The 17,926-nt window shown below is 40.5% G+C and overlaps 1 protein-coding gene across 1 annotated transcript in view; it reads left to right on the forward strand.

Annotated features, from left to right (window-relative positions):
• LOC118770982 (cadherin-2-like) overlaps nucleotides 1–1,954 on the forward strand; it is a 65,473-nt gene extending 63,519 nt beyond the window's left edge. The window contains exon 17 of the mRNA XM_036518789.1: nucleotides 1,707–1,954. Within this exon, the coding sequence (XP_036374682.1) occupies nucleotides 1,707–1,913 (207 nt within the window). The 3' untranslated portion in view covers nucleotides 1,914–1,954. The remainder of the gene's footprint in view (nucleotides 1–1,706) is intronic.
• The last annotated feature ends 15,972 nt before the right edge of the window (nucleotides 1,955–17,926 follow it).

Below are 17,926 nucleotides of genomic sequence, written 5' to 3' on the forward strand. Positions count from 1 at the left end.
AGTGTGTCCGTGCTGATTGGAGAGCTCCTGAAATAGACAGACTCATTATTTGCACAGCTTGCCGGAGCGCTCCCGGTCGCAGTGAGCGCTGTTGACATCATGTGTGATTCCCTCCCCCCCGAGCCGCGGGGTACAAGGTTCTCATGTTTGGAATCCGATCCAGCTGCGTCGTCAGGGAGCGGAGAGGTCGTGACCCTCTTGTGATCTCCCGCCCCCCTCCCCCACCACCCTGCTCCCCCTTACAGTAGAGCTGGGCTTTGTAGCTTAATTGAAAAAGGCCTCAAATCCAGCAAAGAATTTCATCTCGGAACAAGCAGGGGTCACTCATCAAAAGAGATTTCACAAAGATGAGGCCTAGCTGGGGCGGACCTCACATCTGTGGCCATCACCCCTGCCAGTGAGAGACACCACCGAGGCGGTCAACCCCAAGATTTAGGGGGCTCAGGTCACTCGCAGTCTTGGGTCAGTAGATGGACAAATAACCCCCTCTTAACCCAACGGAAAATTCTGATACAGATACAAATGGTCTGCCTTTTAGAGAGGTCAGTCATTCCTCTCCGGATGTCAGCAGTGTATGTTCAGGCCCTGTTGTTTTTTTCCCTTATTTAGTGTCCATTTTACAAGTTGCAGCTGGCTGAATGAATTGTTCAAACCTTTACGAATGGTACGCTCTTTAAGGTACTACAAACCTTATTTTTCTCTGCTGGTATAATGGAATTATGAGACAGGTTTGGTGACGGCTGACATTAAAATGGCATCAGCGGGCAGAGATGAAAGCCTATTATACAACAGAGAAGAGCACTATAAAAGCAATAATGGCCTTCATTATCATGAGTGATCCCTCTCATGTTTTGGGTAAAATTATTAGCGCGGCAGCCTTCAGCAAACATTAAGTGAGAGTTAGCATGCGGAAAATATTCTGAAAACTGCGGAGGCTCTTCTTTAATTTGTTTACTCCTGTTTAATTGTTGAGAGCGGTTATGTAACTGCTGTATTTAAAGTCAGATAAAGATGTCATGAAGCATATTCATCCGTGGGGACGTCTTTGTAAATTGACTCGTCGTATTTGTCGGACCTTATTTTTTCCGTTCCCGGGCTGTGGCCGTGGTGAGTGAGTATCAGGATAGACACATAAGACACTGCGTTTTAGTATATGTAGTGTGTGTGGCCAGCTGTTACTTCAAGTGATAGTGACACATTTTCCTTCCGGTTCCCAGCTTGTGGGTTTGCCTGACAAGTAGAGGGGTTTCATCTTTTTGGAGGATTCCAGTTGTTGACGCATCAGTCAGCCGCGGCTTTGATCTGTACGTTTGTGCCGGAGTGTTGATTTGAGATCCGGATCAGCGCACATATGGTGTCCAAGGCGGGCCAGACCGCAGGTGTTTAAAGGCTGGGGAGGATTACTCGCGGGAATGGCGGATCGGCAGTCAAAATCAGAGTCCGAAATAGGTGGCCAAAAAGCATTTTGGTGAGGGCGTCACAGCCACCCACAACCACTGCCAACCAGGAAACTGATTTCATCATTTAGAACCAAATTTCTTTTGAAATAAGTGAATACATAAACAAATCGTTCCCTTGTGCAACGAAACTCAGAAGAGTAAACAAGCAGTTAATAATCCGGAGTCTCTCTTTGGAGCAACAAGCAGTCTGTCAATGGAGTGACCTTAATCTTCCCTTCTTTTTTTTTTATAATTCTTTCTTTACAGGGACTTAAGGCTGCAGACAACGACCCGACGGCGCCGCCCTACGACTCCCTGCTGGTGTTTGACTACGAGGGCAGCGGCTCTACCGCCGGCTCCTTGAGCTCGCTCAACTCCTCCAGCAGCGGGGGCGACCAGGACTACGATTACCTCAACGACTGGGGGCCACGGTTTAAGAAACTGGCGGACATGTACGGCGGAAGCGACGACTAATTTAACAAAAAAAACAAAAAAAAAAGAGAGGAAAAAAAAACCCCAACAAAAACGTGAATAAAAACGAAGAAAAAAAAAGTGGCTTCATTTTGTTTGTTTTTTCTTTTTTTTTTTTGTTTGTTTTTTTGGTGGGACATGGACAGCCCTTAATACCGATGGCTCCTATAGAGAGATCCAACGATTATAAGGAAAAAAAAACGAAAAGAAAAAAAAAAAGAAGAGGCTTAACGCTGCAGTCTACTTGCGCATTTGCTTTTTCGAGGGCTTGAGCGTCGCCTGCTGTCCTGTCTGTGGCCGGAGGGAACGCCGGACAACCGAGGGCCGTTTGGATCGCTGATGCTAAGGACGCTCAGTTACACTTGAATTTCACAGTACAGAAGCACTGGGATTAAATGTGCCTTTTTGTACATTTTTTTGGATCTGAATGATTAGTTTTATGTTCAAGGCTTTAATGGTACTGACGTTTGGAGTGATTTCAAAACTTAAAGAAAGTATGTTAAACTACGGTATGCTTCTACATGCTTTTCTTGGTTACACCATACTGCTGTTTGTTGGGAACGATTATTTAAATGAAACACACACACACACACACACACACACACACACACACACGGAGGTATCTTTGTTTGCTTGGATGGGCAGAAACACCTGAGAACAGCAATGTATAGTTCGCTAGACTTTTAGATAGTTTTTTCACTAAAAAATTGAAACTTATGCAGCTGGTTGCAAAGGGAGTCATAAATCATAATTTTGTAGAGGAAATAAGTTTGTTTTTCTGAAGTGGTATAGTATTTTACAAAAAAAAAAGAAAAAAAATGTGTTTTTGTTCTAATCCATGTACACTTTATTTGCCTTAGTCATCCTGCGGTACTTTGATTTTTACTCCACTGTAAAAGATATGCGTGTACATAATGTTTTTTTTTTTTTTTCTCATCATTTTTGACGTAGTCTATAATGTGCAAAAAGTTCCGAACTTGTAAATGTATAATTTGGACTACAGGTTAAAGTTTTTTGCATGTTTTTATCTTTTCACTATTAAAAAAAGGTATTTACAAAATTTATTTACAATAAAGACATTGCAAAAATGGGTGACATGTGATGAGTAGAAGGTAAAAGAGTCTTTTGTAAAAAAGTTAAAAAAAAAAAGAAAAAAAAATCTTATCAGCACAACCGTTTGAATTTGTACCAAAAAGGGGGGGTGTTATGACACCAATGTTGCTAGTAACTGAAACAGCTTTAAGACTGGAAAGGTTTTTTGTCAGTAGGTTTGTGGATAATATTATGTACCGGAATACAAATTCTACATCTCTGATCCCAACCCTCCGAATAAAATGCTAATTTTGGAGCTCGTGTCCGTTTCTATATTGTTCTTTGTACGTATTTTTGTCTCTGGAAAAAGGGTGAATGTTTTAGACTTATAATGAGAGAAAAAAAAACGGTTCTGAGCAAATTTATGGAGAATGTGAGTCGAGGACTCTTGCCATTTTTTGGAATTGCTAGTACTAGCACACCAAGTACAGCATTGTGGAAAGTGTCCAGTTTTAAACAAAATAGAACTCAGATATATGTCTTAAATAAAATTGTGTATCTCACAAGTAAATAGAGCACCTCAAATAAAATTAAAGCAATATCTACTGCTCAAGAGACACAGAGCCCCGAGGGCCAAATCAGTTGAACGCATCTATTATTTGCGTATTAATCGGGCCTCTCAACTTCCTGACGTCTGAAACGCTGAAACTGCAGCTGTGGCGGCAGCTGCCCTTCAGGAACGCAGCTGCTGCCCACAGCGTCCAGTAACAGGAGGGGCTGTAAATTATACTCCCATGCCAGTCTGTCAGGCTCAGTCTCTCCCAACTCGAGCAAGGAACTTCACTGCCAGTCTCTTTAATTTAAACCTTAAACGACACTTAAGGTTCTGTGGGAAAATGGGAGAGATCCAGTACAGTGCGGTTGGAAGTGGCAAGTGTTTGTAAATCAAGGCAGCGCTCCAAAGTTCTCACTTAACCCCTGCGTTTGCCCTCGAGCCCACGCTGAGTGACCACTCCATGTTATAAGACGAAACATCCCCAAGTAATCATTCCAGGACCTGTGAGGGCGATTAGAGGAGGAGGAGGAGGAGGAGGAGGAGGAGGAGGAGGAGGGCCGAAGAGCGGCCACTCTGGAATGTGCCATTAGCTTCATCTGCTATGCATCACCCTTCAGGTCCCATAGCTGTGGTAGTGGCGATCATTCGGTTATCTTCCATTAATTATTTTGTTTTAGCTTGCTCGTTAATTAGCCATTTGTTGGTGTACTTCCCAGCACTTCTGCGTTTTTGAACCAGTTGATGACCACTTTGAATGCATGATGGTTTTTGGCACGCCATTCCAAGATCTTCTCTGCAAAGACACTTTTTCTCTTCAGCAAGGGCCTATCTAAGGGCTGGTTCTGAGCCACCACGCTTCACAAACTAAGGACTTGGAATAAAACTAAGGGCTTGACCCTCACTGTTTTGCCTCAGTCCAGGCTTACAAAATGGGAAATTGAAAGCTGTTCCTCAAGGAATGGAGCTCAGCTCATCCCAGGTCTTCTGCCTGAGACGATTGGCTTGTTCTTTCGTACCAAACACTTTTCCTGGGTTTTATGTTCTAAAGGTTATTTTTTTATGCTATATTTTCCTGGGCACACACACATTTTTGTTTCTGAATAAACTTTAAAGGCAATTTTGAAACTCCCTTGTATCTTCTTGCAAAATAAGAAGAAAGGAGCTTTCTATTTGTGCTCTCTGGAAGCTGCATTACAAGGACTCAGGCGGCACCGTGATTTGCATGGACGTGGTTTCCTTATCAGACTGAATTAATTCAACATCTCTATTCATGCTGAAAATTATGAAACAAAACAAAACAAAAAAAGTAATCTGCAAAGAAGAGGTCTTGAATTCCCCTCAAAGAAATAATTATGAGAGACTCTCACAGGCACCTGAGTTTCAATTACAGCTACAGAAAGGCCCATTCTGCTCGGACCATGACAACGTTAACAGCATACATCAATATGACGGCAGTGGTAGTCAGACATCAATAGTCAGATGCCCTTGAAAGCAGCAGCAGGTCAGTTGGAAGGTATCCTCGTGGGAGCGGTTTGTTCAAAGTCTATATCGTTGAGCGGATGTCACTTGGGGCTGTAATGCAACTGGCGGTAAAATTGCTTTGCCCTCCCTGGTTGATCCTGTGGGTGGGTCAATGCGGCGGCAAATAGCTCTGACCTCTGACCCCGGGTTGATCTAGGGGAACCTTGTGACTGAGTGACCTCGCTTCATACGCATTTCTGAAATCGCGCTACAGTAGTGTGGTCACGGCAAGCAAAGCGCCAAGTGTGGGCTCCTATTCGTCACAAGAGCTTGACAGTGGCATTGATCGACGGCACCGGGGCTATTGGACTAGTGCTCATTAACCCTCTCTCCTTTGTCTCCTGAACCCGTTTAAATTACAGCAGCTGTAAGTGTGAGGACGCACCTGTGTATCTGCGGGCCTTTCATTCTTCATCGTTTTCCCAGGGGTGGCGAGTCAAACCTGCCCCACCCCCACCCCCCATTAAGGGTGGCTGAAAAGACCTGTAGAATGAGAAGGCTTCTAATGCAAATGAGCTAAAACCCTTTTTATGCACACCTGCATACCTGCACACGCACTCTGGCAGACGCTCACCGGGTTCACAGCGGCGGTATGTTTTGCGGTGGTTTCTCTTCATGTTAACATGCAGCACATATCCGCACGCCCTCGGCTCCACTGTCTATGCATTATTTATTTTTTGCACATTTTTCCTTTTCTAATCAAACATTTTGTCTTGATACAATCATGTCTGTCTTCGGGGGTTTCTTCTGTAATAATCTTCTTCCGTCTTACGTAAATGAGTTATTGTACGACTGTCAGGATTAATGCCCAACACCCAAGCCCTTCATTTTTAGGTGCGCAGAAAGATTTTAGCTCAGATCTTCAGATCATTAGCGATTTTAACCTCCCCCCATTGACCGCAATGGTCATACTTTGAGAAGTGTCAAGGTGATCATAATAACACCCCTAAAACAACCCTGGTGTATAATCTATGATTACTCCCATCTTGGAACACTTTGGGCTTGTCCAAAGATCTAGTATCAGGGCTGTAATTTGTGGATTGTGAAGCAAACAGTGAAGGATTTTTAGCTGCCAATGAAAACTGTAGCACAGGAGTGCCATTTGACACAAGAAAATGGTGTTGCATTAATGGCCCGTGAATTAAAATGTAATATTGATATCTGGCTTTTTTAAAACAAGTCTTCAAGGAAGGCTTTGAAAACACGAATTCTTTCACCTGCAGACAGCTTAATGTGCTCTTCAAGATCTGATCATAATAAATATCTCAAGGAGATTTACGGGGCTGTCAGTGATAAATTGCAACACTTCACACACTCCGAAATATCACACTTTGAGTGTTACATATGAAAAGCTGCACTGCAGTCAAAACTACTGTCAGAGATTAATTGAGACCATTTGAGCATCATTTGAGGGAAGGACTGATATGCGCATAGAGCAGAAAATGGGCCCAATTTTGATACTGCAAATGCAGTTCTCAAAGGCAAATGCTAACATCAGGCACCAAGCACAGGCTGAGACAGGTAGAGCCAAGAAAAAAGGAGCCTATTGCTGAAAGTATTGTGTTAATGAAAGGTACGAAACAACGGTTGCATTGAGATTTATTATACCTACACACGTATACCAATATGGGGTCATTTTACAGATATATGTAAGTTAGTTTACATTTTTGTGGCATGAATGGTGTTTACAGATACGCATTTGAAGTGTTTGTTTGAAATGCCAACTTTATGGAGAAAATGCTCTATGAATAGGCTTATTAACAGGCTGTACATGTATATTGTCCATTACCTTAATTATCTTGTAAAACCATAAAACACATTTCTTTTAGTTATTTTAGGTAGTAATTTAGTTATTTCATTGGGTTGTGCATTGTTCATAAGCAAGACACACTTTCAGGATATTTGTTATGCATGTGTGCTTTAACCTGGGACAGCAGCAGTGCCCCGTTCTGGGAATTGAACCGGTAGCCTTTTGGTTATGGGTCTCGATCCTTACGCAGACTGAATGGACCCCTTGAGGGCGGCATGAATGACACCATTCAGCAGTGGTTCCTGCAACTGCGCATCGGTGCAGTGGGTGTCACCTCGCACATAGCGGAGCTGACAGCTGATTGGGAAATACCACATGGTGTGCTGGAATGACCCAGCAGCACAGACGGACAAGACACCTGCCACCTTGACAGCAACAGGTAGGGAATAGGAAAATAGGACTGGAATTGAGCATCAAGCATAGACCAGTTATTATTCGCTTCTCATGGCTTTTCCTCCCCCGCAATCAAGAGGAAATCGTTTGAATTTTATATGCATAATGTAAAGGCAATGGTGTTTATTTTTTAACATTACTGTCATCTACTGTTTCTGATTTTCTCAGATGCTGTGACATTTCCGTTTCTCTGTTTAAGTTGTTGTCATTCTGTATGTGTTGTGTTTACATATGCACCTTGAGGTTGGGTTTGGAGATGGTTTGAATATGATGTGTGCGGTATAATTATATTTCTGCTGTTTATTCCACTTATCTCCCCTGAGACAACACAATTCCGCTCAGAGGCTTTGTTTTACCACACGAGTTATTTTTCAAATTTTAATGCTTACTGCTTTATTCCTTGTTTTGAATAAACTGTCATTTAGTTAATGTATGGAACAAAGTTAGCCATCCCATTTGCCTGTTGCTCAACTTCCAAGTAAACTACAAAACTGCAGACTAGGTCCTAGTTACTGTATGCGTTAGTTAGACCGATTCTTGTATTTGTGTTCTAGCACCATTTCTTTTGGGGGGATTTCAGAAAGATGGTTTTGTTTACCCGTTTCTGATGAGAAACAAATCTATTCTGTCTAGCTGGGATTAATTTTCCTTGTAATTATGAAATTCAGCTTGAGGTCCTGTCAGATTAATTGTGTTTAGTATGGATCATTTCACATTCTCCTCATAATTAAAAAAAATCAAGTCATTTAAATAATTTGTATATTATGTTAATCCCTTGGAGATTTAGACAAATGTCTTTATCTTGGCGTTACGGCAGTTTTCTAGAATATCATGCTTATAGCGCAAATGCATGCAAAACAGCTTCACAAATTACAAAACAAATTACATTTCAAAGTCTCTGATGTTAAATTAATGTGTGTCAAGTAGACATTCAGCAACATTGGGAGATGAACATGAATTACTGAGCATAATGTACCAAAGGTATCCTGAATGGCAACAGCTCCTTTTGGCTTTGTGCTTTGTGTTTTGGTCTCATTCTTAGGGTAAAAATGGCTATTTGCACACTGGCCACTGAAGTGAAAATGTTGAAACAAACAATGACTCAGAGTCAGATACATTTCACTGAAGGTCACTTTCTTTGGCCACAATCATGCTGAGGATGTTGGACCAGACACTGTCATTGGTCTTCAGCTGGCATGCTTCCTGCCACAAATATCCCTGTTTTGGTTTGGAAATGCTGTCTGACCGGAAAGCAGTCAGAGAGGCTGGGAAAACTATGCTCATTTATGGTAATTCTCATGAAATTATCCTGCAAAATGAGATCTAAGAAAGGCATTACAATCAAATTAGGCAGAACCTTTTTTTTTTTTTTTAGAGAAATCAAAGCTTACAAGTCTGAAAGTGCCATTCCCCACTGGGAAACAAATATATATAATTTTCATCTCCAAAAGTAGAAAAAAAAAAGATTAAAAGGGAGGAATTTCCCACCCCACCCCACTTACGCCCCAAGCGCCAAGGAAGTAGACACCATCCATCCACCTCTGTGTTCTTTCAGAATCCCGTTTCCTCACGGTCTCGTGAACAACATCAGGTCACATTTAATTTACACATCCAGATGGGATCTAATTGCGTTTGGCAGTTGAGAAGCATTCTGTTTGTCCCATAATCACCTCCCATTACCATCTCACTGGAAAATACTTGAAAGGTGCTCTTTCCCCTTTTGGTCATATGGGAGACAGCTACAAATATAGCCCTCAGTTTCCTCTCAAATGCTGCCGTTTTGGGAAGGCGTTCTGTTTTTGAAAGATTTTTTTTTTTTTTTTTTTTTTTTTACTGCAACTACATTTCTCTAACTGTATTCTGTTCATGTCATAACACATAGATAGTGCATGTCCAAGGTGAAATGTTGGAGAGGCCTGTATCAAAAATGTTTAGTATAAATTTTTTTTTTTTTTCTTCTTCATATTTTCAATCCAAGAGAGATAGAGGACTCATATTTCTGACTAGGAACTTCAGTTTCACAATCCGGGATTATCCCTAAGGGAACAACAGTCTCCTTTCTGAGCTGGCCATACTATCAGGCTCTGCGTTCCTTTAGTCCTTTTCAGTCTTCCACTCCCGAGTCTGGGAGGTTCCACTTGACACCATGAGGTTATAGTGCTGTCTGTGTTACAGTGCTAGAAATGGATGTTTTTTCCGTTGATTGAATCGAGGAGGTGATCTAATCACACCGCACAGGCGTAAAGCCAACCTTCAGCCACACCTTAATAATGCGAGTGTGTTATCAACATTTTTTCTTTTCTCTATTGCTCAGAAATTATGGTTTTAAATGGAGATTCCGTAGACCTTCCCTCGCCACATCACGCAGTCTATTTATATATCAGAGAAAAAAAAAGATCTATACAGTAAAGAAATAATCTAGTGACAAAACGGGTTTCTGTCACTGGGCTAGTGTCACTGCTGTCATCCATCTACTGCCCCATGCCTTGCCCTGCAACCCAGCATCAAAATAAAATGTAAACAAGTCATTAACTACACAGCCTGTGACCTTTGTTGCACCTGAAAAGATGGATGCATATTCCTAGCCATCAACAAACTCGCCACCCCTTGAAAAGCACAGCAAAAGACATATGTTTCCACTGAAACATCAACCTTTGACTGCTCAGGGTGTGTAAATAAACGCCAGGGATACCAGGGCAGTTAATATTACGCACAGTTAATTTTACAGAGAACGGATCAATCTTAGTCCAGCTTGATGGCTTTTTTTCCCCCTCCAGCTTAATTTAAGCAGTTAATCGAAATGAACCCTTTGAATCACAGCTTGCTGACTAATACCAAGCAAAAACATGATGGACCAGCTATCTGAATCAGGGCTCTTATCCAGCCTATGACCAGGAATTGATCAAGCATCCTTTGTATCATTAAAGATAAAATACACTGTTGACTCCACATAACTGTATGTTAGATAATTGCATATTGGGTTTTATTGCACAGTATGCAGCTGGTCCAATTTTTATTGCACTGATTTTTCTTCTCTATTATTTCATACTGAATCATAAGTAATCCTGGCTAATTTAACTAATATATAATAACTCATTCTGTGATGTGAATGATAATTCATGATTATGTGTACAGGAACAGTTTTTGTGCCATGCAAGAGTGGTTTGAACAATTGTGTGTTTTCCTCTAAGTTTATAATAATGTGTAGTATAGTAACGTATACAAACGTATAGCATAATACAGTATATAAATGTGTAGTATGGTACAGTACAGTACAGTATAGTATATGTGTGAGGTTTTATTTTCAGCGTTCTTTTGAATTCCTTGACTAAAATGTGGTCCAAGGGTCAAAAGTTGAGGAATTTTATCTTTCTCATGGTGATATTGTCCTGTCCAATGTAAATCCTGGCTCTCTCAGGCCAATAATGCCGTTCATCTCTGAAAAAGAAAACCTAGACTGCTATGGATCAGGGTGTAGTCGATTGTACAATGGGGTGGCTGTATTATTTTCCATGACAAGCGGGCACTGGGTCAACTTTCCTGTCCACTGACTCCTAGTTATCCTCTGTTCTGCTCATTCATTCATTTTGGATCGCCTTAGGGCGCAGCGGCTGTCTCGTTTCCGTAATGAATTGCAGGAAGGACAAGAGAAAGAGAAGAAAAACAGGCCTTGAATGCTGGATGTGTGTCCATTTCACAGAAGGATGAGATTTCGCTTTACACATCAAGTTGTGGATTAATTCCTGAATGATTTCTATGGAATAGGGAAAATGTTAAGTGACACTTCAACGTCGGGTAATTGATTCTGACACATGTATGTATAATTCCATCAAATTTTATTTCATAGACGGGGATTTTTACATTGGGATTGCCACAGGGAGCTTGACTCGAACAATAGTATAATTCATACATCTAATAAATATAATAATTAAATGCATTAATCACAGTAATGTTGAGTATGATCATTTTTTCTAATTTATTTCTCACACAATGCTGAAAACCGTCTAACCCTGTCAATGGGTTTTGATTTGGACACTTAACAGAATATTGGCTAAAAACCAAAAAACAATCTAAAAATTGGCATATAACTGAATTTACACCTCTGTGACCCAGTCTCAACAAAAACTATGTCATAAGCTTCACAAAGCTGGCATTTATGGTAAGGCTGCCATTCAGAAACAGCTTGTAACAAAAGTCATTGTGCAACAATGCAAAATCTGGTGTTATGAACACAAATCCTGGACTTCTGAGCAGTGAAGGGAGGCAATATATCTAATGAGTCATCTTTTACTCTTTTCTCCTACATCTGGACTGGATTATGTTTGGATAAAACCAAAGGAAACCTTCAACCCACATCGCTTGTTCCCAGCTGTTAAACACGGTAGTGGATATGTTATTGTATGGGCAGCCATGTTGTGGGAGCGACTGGGAGCCCATTATTACTCTGCTTGGAATATGTAGCCGGTTTAGGCAACCAAGTGCACCCTATGGTGCAAACATATGTTTCCTGAAGATACTCCCAAGACGATAAAGCTCCCATATACACAGGTAAATGGATTCAGGAGTGGTTTCATGAACAGCAGAATGAAGTCAAACACCCTCCGCGGCCTCTCCAGTCACCAGATCTAAACATCACCCATCACCTTTTATGGGAAATTCTGGAATGTAGAGTGCAGATTAGAGTTCCACCTCTGTCCCCAGTCAGAGAAATGCAGGCCTTTCATCTTAAAGAATGGTCCAGTATCCCACTAGAGACAGTTCAGTTAAAAATTTGTGTAAGAGTATTCCAATAAAGATGGAAGCTCTCAGGAAGGCAAAGGGCAGCCAAACTCCTTATTAGTTGAAAAATAAATGTATATACCTTGCTGACTGTATTGACTGCATTTCAGTGTTTATAGTGAAGTGGTTGTTATAGACCTGATTTGCCAAAAGGTACCCCAAATATCCATATGCCAAGATTGGTAGTTTTGTCCAAAGCCACATTTAAAGTCCAGGGTTTTTATTCTTAAAGGGATTAGGGATACACAGGACTGTGTTCCTGGATCGAATGCACACACACACACACACACACACACACACACACACACACACACACACACAATAAGCCTTACTATATCCTCTATTGCCTCTCTGAAAGGAAATTGAATTGGCAAAAGTGATTTACTGTGATTTAATAAAACACACACACACGCACGCGCACACACACACACACACACACACACACACAAAACACACACATTTCATGCTGGCTGCAATTGTCAAAGGTGTGAAACAGATTTCCATGGTTATTTGAAGATGTTAAATGAGTTTTGGCCTGAAACAAACTAATCTCGTATAGGGCCTAGTTTTTACAAACAGATTTCCCTCTGTTTCCCACTCTGTTCTGAATTTTAAGCCTATAGTGGCTTCAAAGGAAGAGTGAGTCATTTTAAATGCATCTGTGGTTAAAACCAAACTGGCTATGTCCTACTGATGTTTAAAAGGAAATTAATGTAGGACCGGCAAGCTAAGACAAGACTTGATTCAATCATCCTGAAAAGCAGTTAGCTTTCAATACTACATTTATGTTATATTACTTTTTCTCATTAGGGAACCACTTTTTGTTTGGTACAGGCTTTATAGGTTATGACAAAATTAACACCTCTTTGGTGAAGGATGGATTTTTCTTTAGGAACCTTTCAAAACTGATTAGAGAGTAAAATACTACTTAAAATATCTTGCATGAATTGAAATTTGAGTTATTATTCAATTATTCAACATGTAACGGAACATGGAGCATGTCATTCAATCAACCCTTTGTGGGTCTTTGACTGCCTTCACGAAAAGTAAGCACACTGACGTAAAGGCAAAATTCAGTAGATATAAATTTCCATACAATCAAAGTGTGAAGCCTGCATTTGATGTGGCTATAGCGATACTTTATTTGGCTTGGAGTCCAAAGAAGGGATTGCCTCTGGCCATGGACCAAGACTGTTAACCCAAGGCACATCCTCTGGTCTTCAGACCTGAGAGTCTCAGTGAGGAACTTCTCAGGATCATCCAGAGATACACCCAGCCAACTGGACAGGCACCAAAAGACCACCACTGTCTACATATAATCATAAATCATCATCATCATCATCATCATCATCATCATCATCACCACCACCACCACCACCACCACCACCACCATCATCATCATCACCTAATTCTATGAAATGCACTGTGTTGTGTTTGAGATCTGAGTAAGAGGATTTTAACTAACCAAGGACAAAGTGTACAATCCTTACTGCAGTTACAAGATGTTACTGACAAGTTACACTGAGCCTGGGAACAAGTCATCCTATAAATGCCCAACACAAGTAATGTGCCTTATAGATGCAACATGCCTTATACACAGTGTGCCTTATACATGCAGTGTGCACTGTTCTCTAAAAGCAAATTCAGGGTTTTGACATACTTAGTGAATTGAATCTGAAAGCAGTGCAGTTATAATTGAGAGTTATACACCGGAAAAAAAAAAACTCTTTAAATATCCTGTTGGGACAGAGCAGTCCTGCATCCTGATTAGGCAGCCATCTGAATAGTTCCGTTTCTACTTGACAGCTGAGATAGATCGTCCTAATGATATACAATTGACCTTTATTTCACTGGCTGGATGTGTCAAAGCATTGTTCACTCGGGCCATTCTGTATGGGGCGTTTGCTGTTCTGAATAAGGTTGCACTAAAACAGCAATATTTATTAAACAAGCAAGTAATCTTAATGCATTATAGCACATCATGTAATAATTATCTTAAGCTTCTACTGCTACTACTGCAACTAGTAGTACTTCTGCTACGAAGAATGCACTGCACTGTATCTTGCAAAGATACATGACACTATAAATAGTATAATATGGTCTATGACTTATGATCATGAACATGAATTTCGCTTTATTAAGCCAAAAATGCACACAACTCCGCATGAAACAAATTTAATGTTGTAGTTGCAAAAATGCACTATTGTACACACACCAGAGGAATGGAATTTTGTTTTATGAATAACATGAACATGTATGAAACATTAAAGTTTTGAACGAGAACAGGCATAGAACATTAAGTTGAGAATATAGGAGTTTAGGCCCATGCATGCATGTGAAACTCTGCAAAATATACTCACAAAGCGTTAGGGTCAGCGCATATTTCCATTTGACTGAATGCGGTCCTAAGCCGCTTTTGTTCTCACTGATTATGAATGTCATATTTCAGACAAGTTATGCCACTGTTTTAGGACCTTAGGTAACATGCTTACCATTTCAGCAGCGTTTAACAAGGCAATTAGTGCGACCATTTCAAACATTGTACACATTCTAGATTGATATCAAATCATTTTGGCGTGGAGGCATTAGGGAGCGGCAGTATGGTGAATTAAAATTAAAGTAACTTGGATTCAACATGGGAGAGCATTAATGCGCTTGTTTTTATCTGAACGTGTTAATATGCAGCATAGTTTTTTTTATCCTTCTTGGTTATTAATTTGGTGTCTCTGCTAATCCAGTCCATTGAGACCAATACTGTGATTAGAAAAATGCAATTAGAATTTTCTCATGCCGGCTCCTGCTGAACAAGGCGATGGACCTTATTATAGGGCCGAATGTGTGTCGTGCTATGTGTGTTAGGAGTTTAGATTAATTTATTTATTTTTTGTTCATCTTAAGGATGTTTCACTCAGTTGTATATAGTACATGGGCCCGTGGGCATATATGCTGATTATTAATAATTTCATGTCATTTAGTACGCAGCATATGCTGGAGACAGATGGTGGAAATAGGATGGATGAAGGTGTGGACATTTTAATCAATCATAGCAATGTCCGAGTCATTTTTATCACATCTGTAATATAATTTTGAAGTGTACCAATTGTAGAAGTTGTAACTGTGGCTCAGAAGGCCATTCAATTTTCCAACTGTTCCTTTGTCTACACCTTGGCCAATTTAAACAAGAATTTCTTAATTTTTTTTTACTATGTACACGTGGATAATTATTAATCTTGCATAGACCCCTATGAGTTTAAGACCACAGAACCCAGGAGAAACACTGTTGTTAAGGAGAGATAGAGGCTTACTGTTATGCAGCAGTGCATAAAAATGTATTCCAGGAGGTTTTTCAGGTTGCTTTGGCTTTTATTCCCAAAGACAGTAACACTGACAAATGCTTATTATGTAGCATTGTGGGTGCTTCAGTATGTGTTATAAAGGTGCTATTAATGCATAAAATACTCTATGGTCATTTTAAACTACAAGTAATAACAAATGCATACTGAACTTGTACATGCCTGGAAAAAGTTTGAAATAAAGCGCCATTTAAGGATATGCTTTTTGGCTCACAATCTACCTTTGTCTCCATTAGCAGTATTAAGGAGACATAAAATCATTATCATTAGATCACTAACTATTGGTTTCTGTGAGGCATGTTGGCAAATGCGCCAAATTGCCTTTGCTATAATCGAAGCCCCGGTCCTTGAAGAGACATTATGTTGAGCTCATGTTTCATTCCGAGTGGCTACTCTCCACTCGTCATTTTTTTTTAATCAATGTGTTCTCAATGGCTATGGATTAGCTGCGGATATCCCTTCTTTGCTCTTTTCCTTTAAAATAAAAGAACGAGTACTCTGGGTCTCTTTTCCGCATCGATCATGACTTTAGCATTCATCCTGTCCTGGGGTGGAGTTTCAGTTCGTCGGGAAGGTTCCTGCTATGGAGAAACTCGTGGAAATCAGTCAGTGAGAGGAGACCTCCGGGATGCCGAGTGTCTTCGAGCTGATTAGTCATCTTGGGGCCTGGCGTGATTCCGACGCCTCTTCTGTAACTTTTCATCTCCAACTTGAATGCTCTGTCAGATCAGCCTCTGCCTTTCTCAGCTTCCCCCAGAGCAGAGCTCTTCGTAGTGGTGTGGAGCAAGATGGTTGGCTGATGTGGCAAACTACAACTGGATAATTCTTCTGTTGTAGATCTTATGTGTGGTTGTGTGTGTGTACTTATATACACACACACACACACACACACACACACTTATTTTTAATTATGGTGATATAGTCAAATTTCAGTGTCAACACACACAAGGTTTCTTAGTTACTGCCATTTGAGCTTGGTTAATATTGATGTGCACGAAGGCATAGTTGTAACATTGTTCTAAATATAGACTTCACTCAAGTTAAAACGGATGCACTGTGTAAACTTCACTGATGGCGACAAAGTCTGTATTGTAGGTTTCAGTCACAGGTGATGGTGGATGTACTGCTAGTTAAAGTCTCAGACAGAGAACAGTCAATGATTTGAAATCTGAATTCAAAAAGTAAGTAGGATGTCAAACTTATTGAAGCACAGATATGTAAAACAAATGAATGGATGATTAAAATAAATAAATAGTGGAGTCTAAATACCAAACATCCAGAATCCCACGTATGAAGTGGAGGAAAAAAGTCTTCTGAAAATGTGACTTTTTTCTGTTTCTGAAATATGTTGGAAGTAGACAATGCATAGAGACATAGTCTCAGACAAACAATTATCATGCAAACTATACATCACATGACCAAACTTATGTCCATGAGCCCTTTTATTTCTTAAAAGAGACCATTTAATGTTCCATGCTAGACCACTTGACTGGAGACCATGCCTCTGGGATTCAGCTATAATTTGCAATGTAAAGTTGTTTAATGTGGCTCTATGAGGATGTTTTAGAGGGTTTTTATTCCGCATTCAGGGCAGAGGCTGTGGGGATCTTGCTGGTACACCAGCATTACAGCAGAAAGACTTAAGTGATCTGCATATCTGAGCTGCTGTGTGACCCTGCTGTTCTTGCAGCAGAGATCAGGAAAAGTGATTCTCCTGGTCTCCATGGAGCCCAATGAAATCTACATGCTCCTCCAACGACTAAGACCGCTGATTAAATCCATTGATTACTAAATGCAAATTTTGACCCTGCATTATATGACTTTTGTCCTAAGGATTAAAAATGAATAACGGGAAACAAATACTCTTCCAATACGTCAGCTGAACTCAAGCCTGAATCCATCCGTCGTGGATGCTTTGTGTATAATTAATGTCTTAATGTGGAATTGCCCTGAGCTAAACAGTATGTGAATTTCACTCTCCTGATTTCATGAATGCGAAAATGCTGCACTTCCTACAAGAAACAGAGGCCAGTTCAGTCATCCACAAAAATCCTAGACATGAGATTATCAGTGAGGCTTTACAGATGGAGGCTGGAAAACACCAAGTCTGAATAGGGTATAAGTGAAAACAGGAAACCATTATAACTGCATGAGATCTGCATTAAAGTTCTAGTGCTTTTCAGTGGTCACGGCAGCTGCTTTGCAAGGAGTACGATGACAACCTGCAGAAAAAATAAATGTATAAATAATGAAACCTCGCAGATAAGCCGGCCTGTGACCACTGGACGGATATTCATAATAGTACTGGTCAAAAGTTAAGCAATGCAATGATGGCAGCACAGAGATGGTTATTGTCAGTCCAGTCCCACATGATTCTTGACATCACGATGTTCCTCTCCCCTGCGTAGGGCTTGCTAGATAACAAGAACATGGTGTGTTGCAGTACAGATGGTTTCATGGTTTGCCCTGATTTTGTTAAGAAAACGAGGCAACAAAGGAGACGGAGTCAGTTGAATAATAAATCTGCGAAGAGACTTGCAATACACAAACTGCATGTGTGCAGCGCATTGAA

This window comes from Megalops cyprinoides, chromosome 24 (genome assembly GCF_013368585.1).
Source record: "Megalops cyprinoides isolate fMegCyp1 chromosome 24, fMegCyp1.pri, whole genome shotgun sequence".
Taxonomy (NCBI): domain Eukaryota; kingdom Metazoa; phylum Chordata; class Actinopteri; order Elopiformes; family Megalopidae; genus Megalops; species Megalops cyprinoides.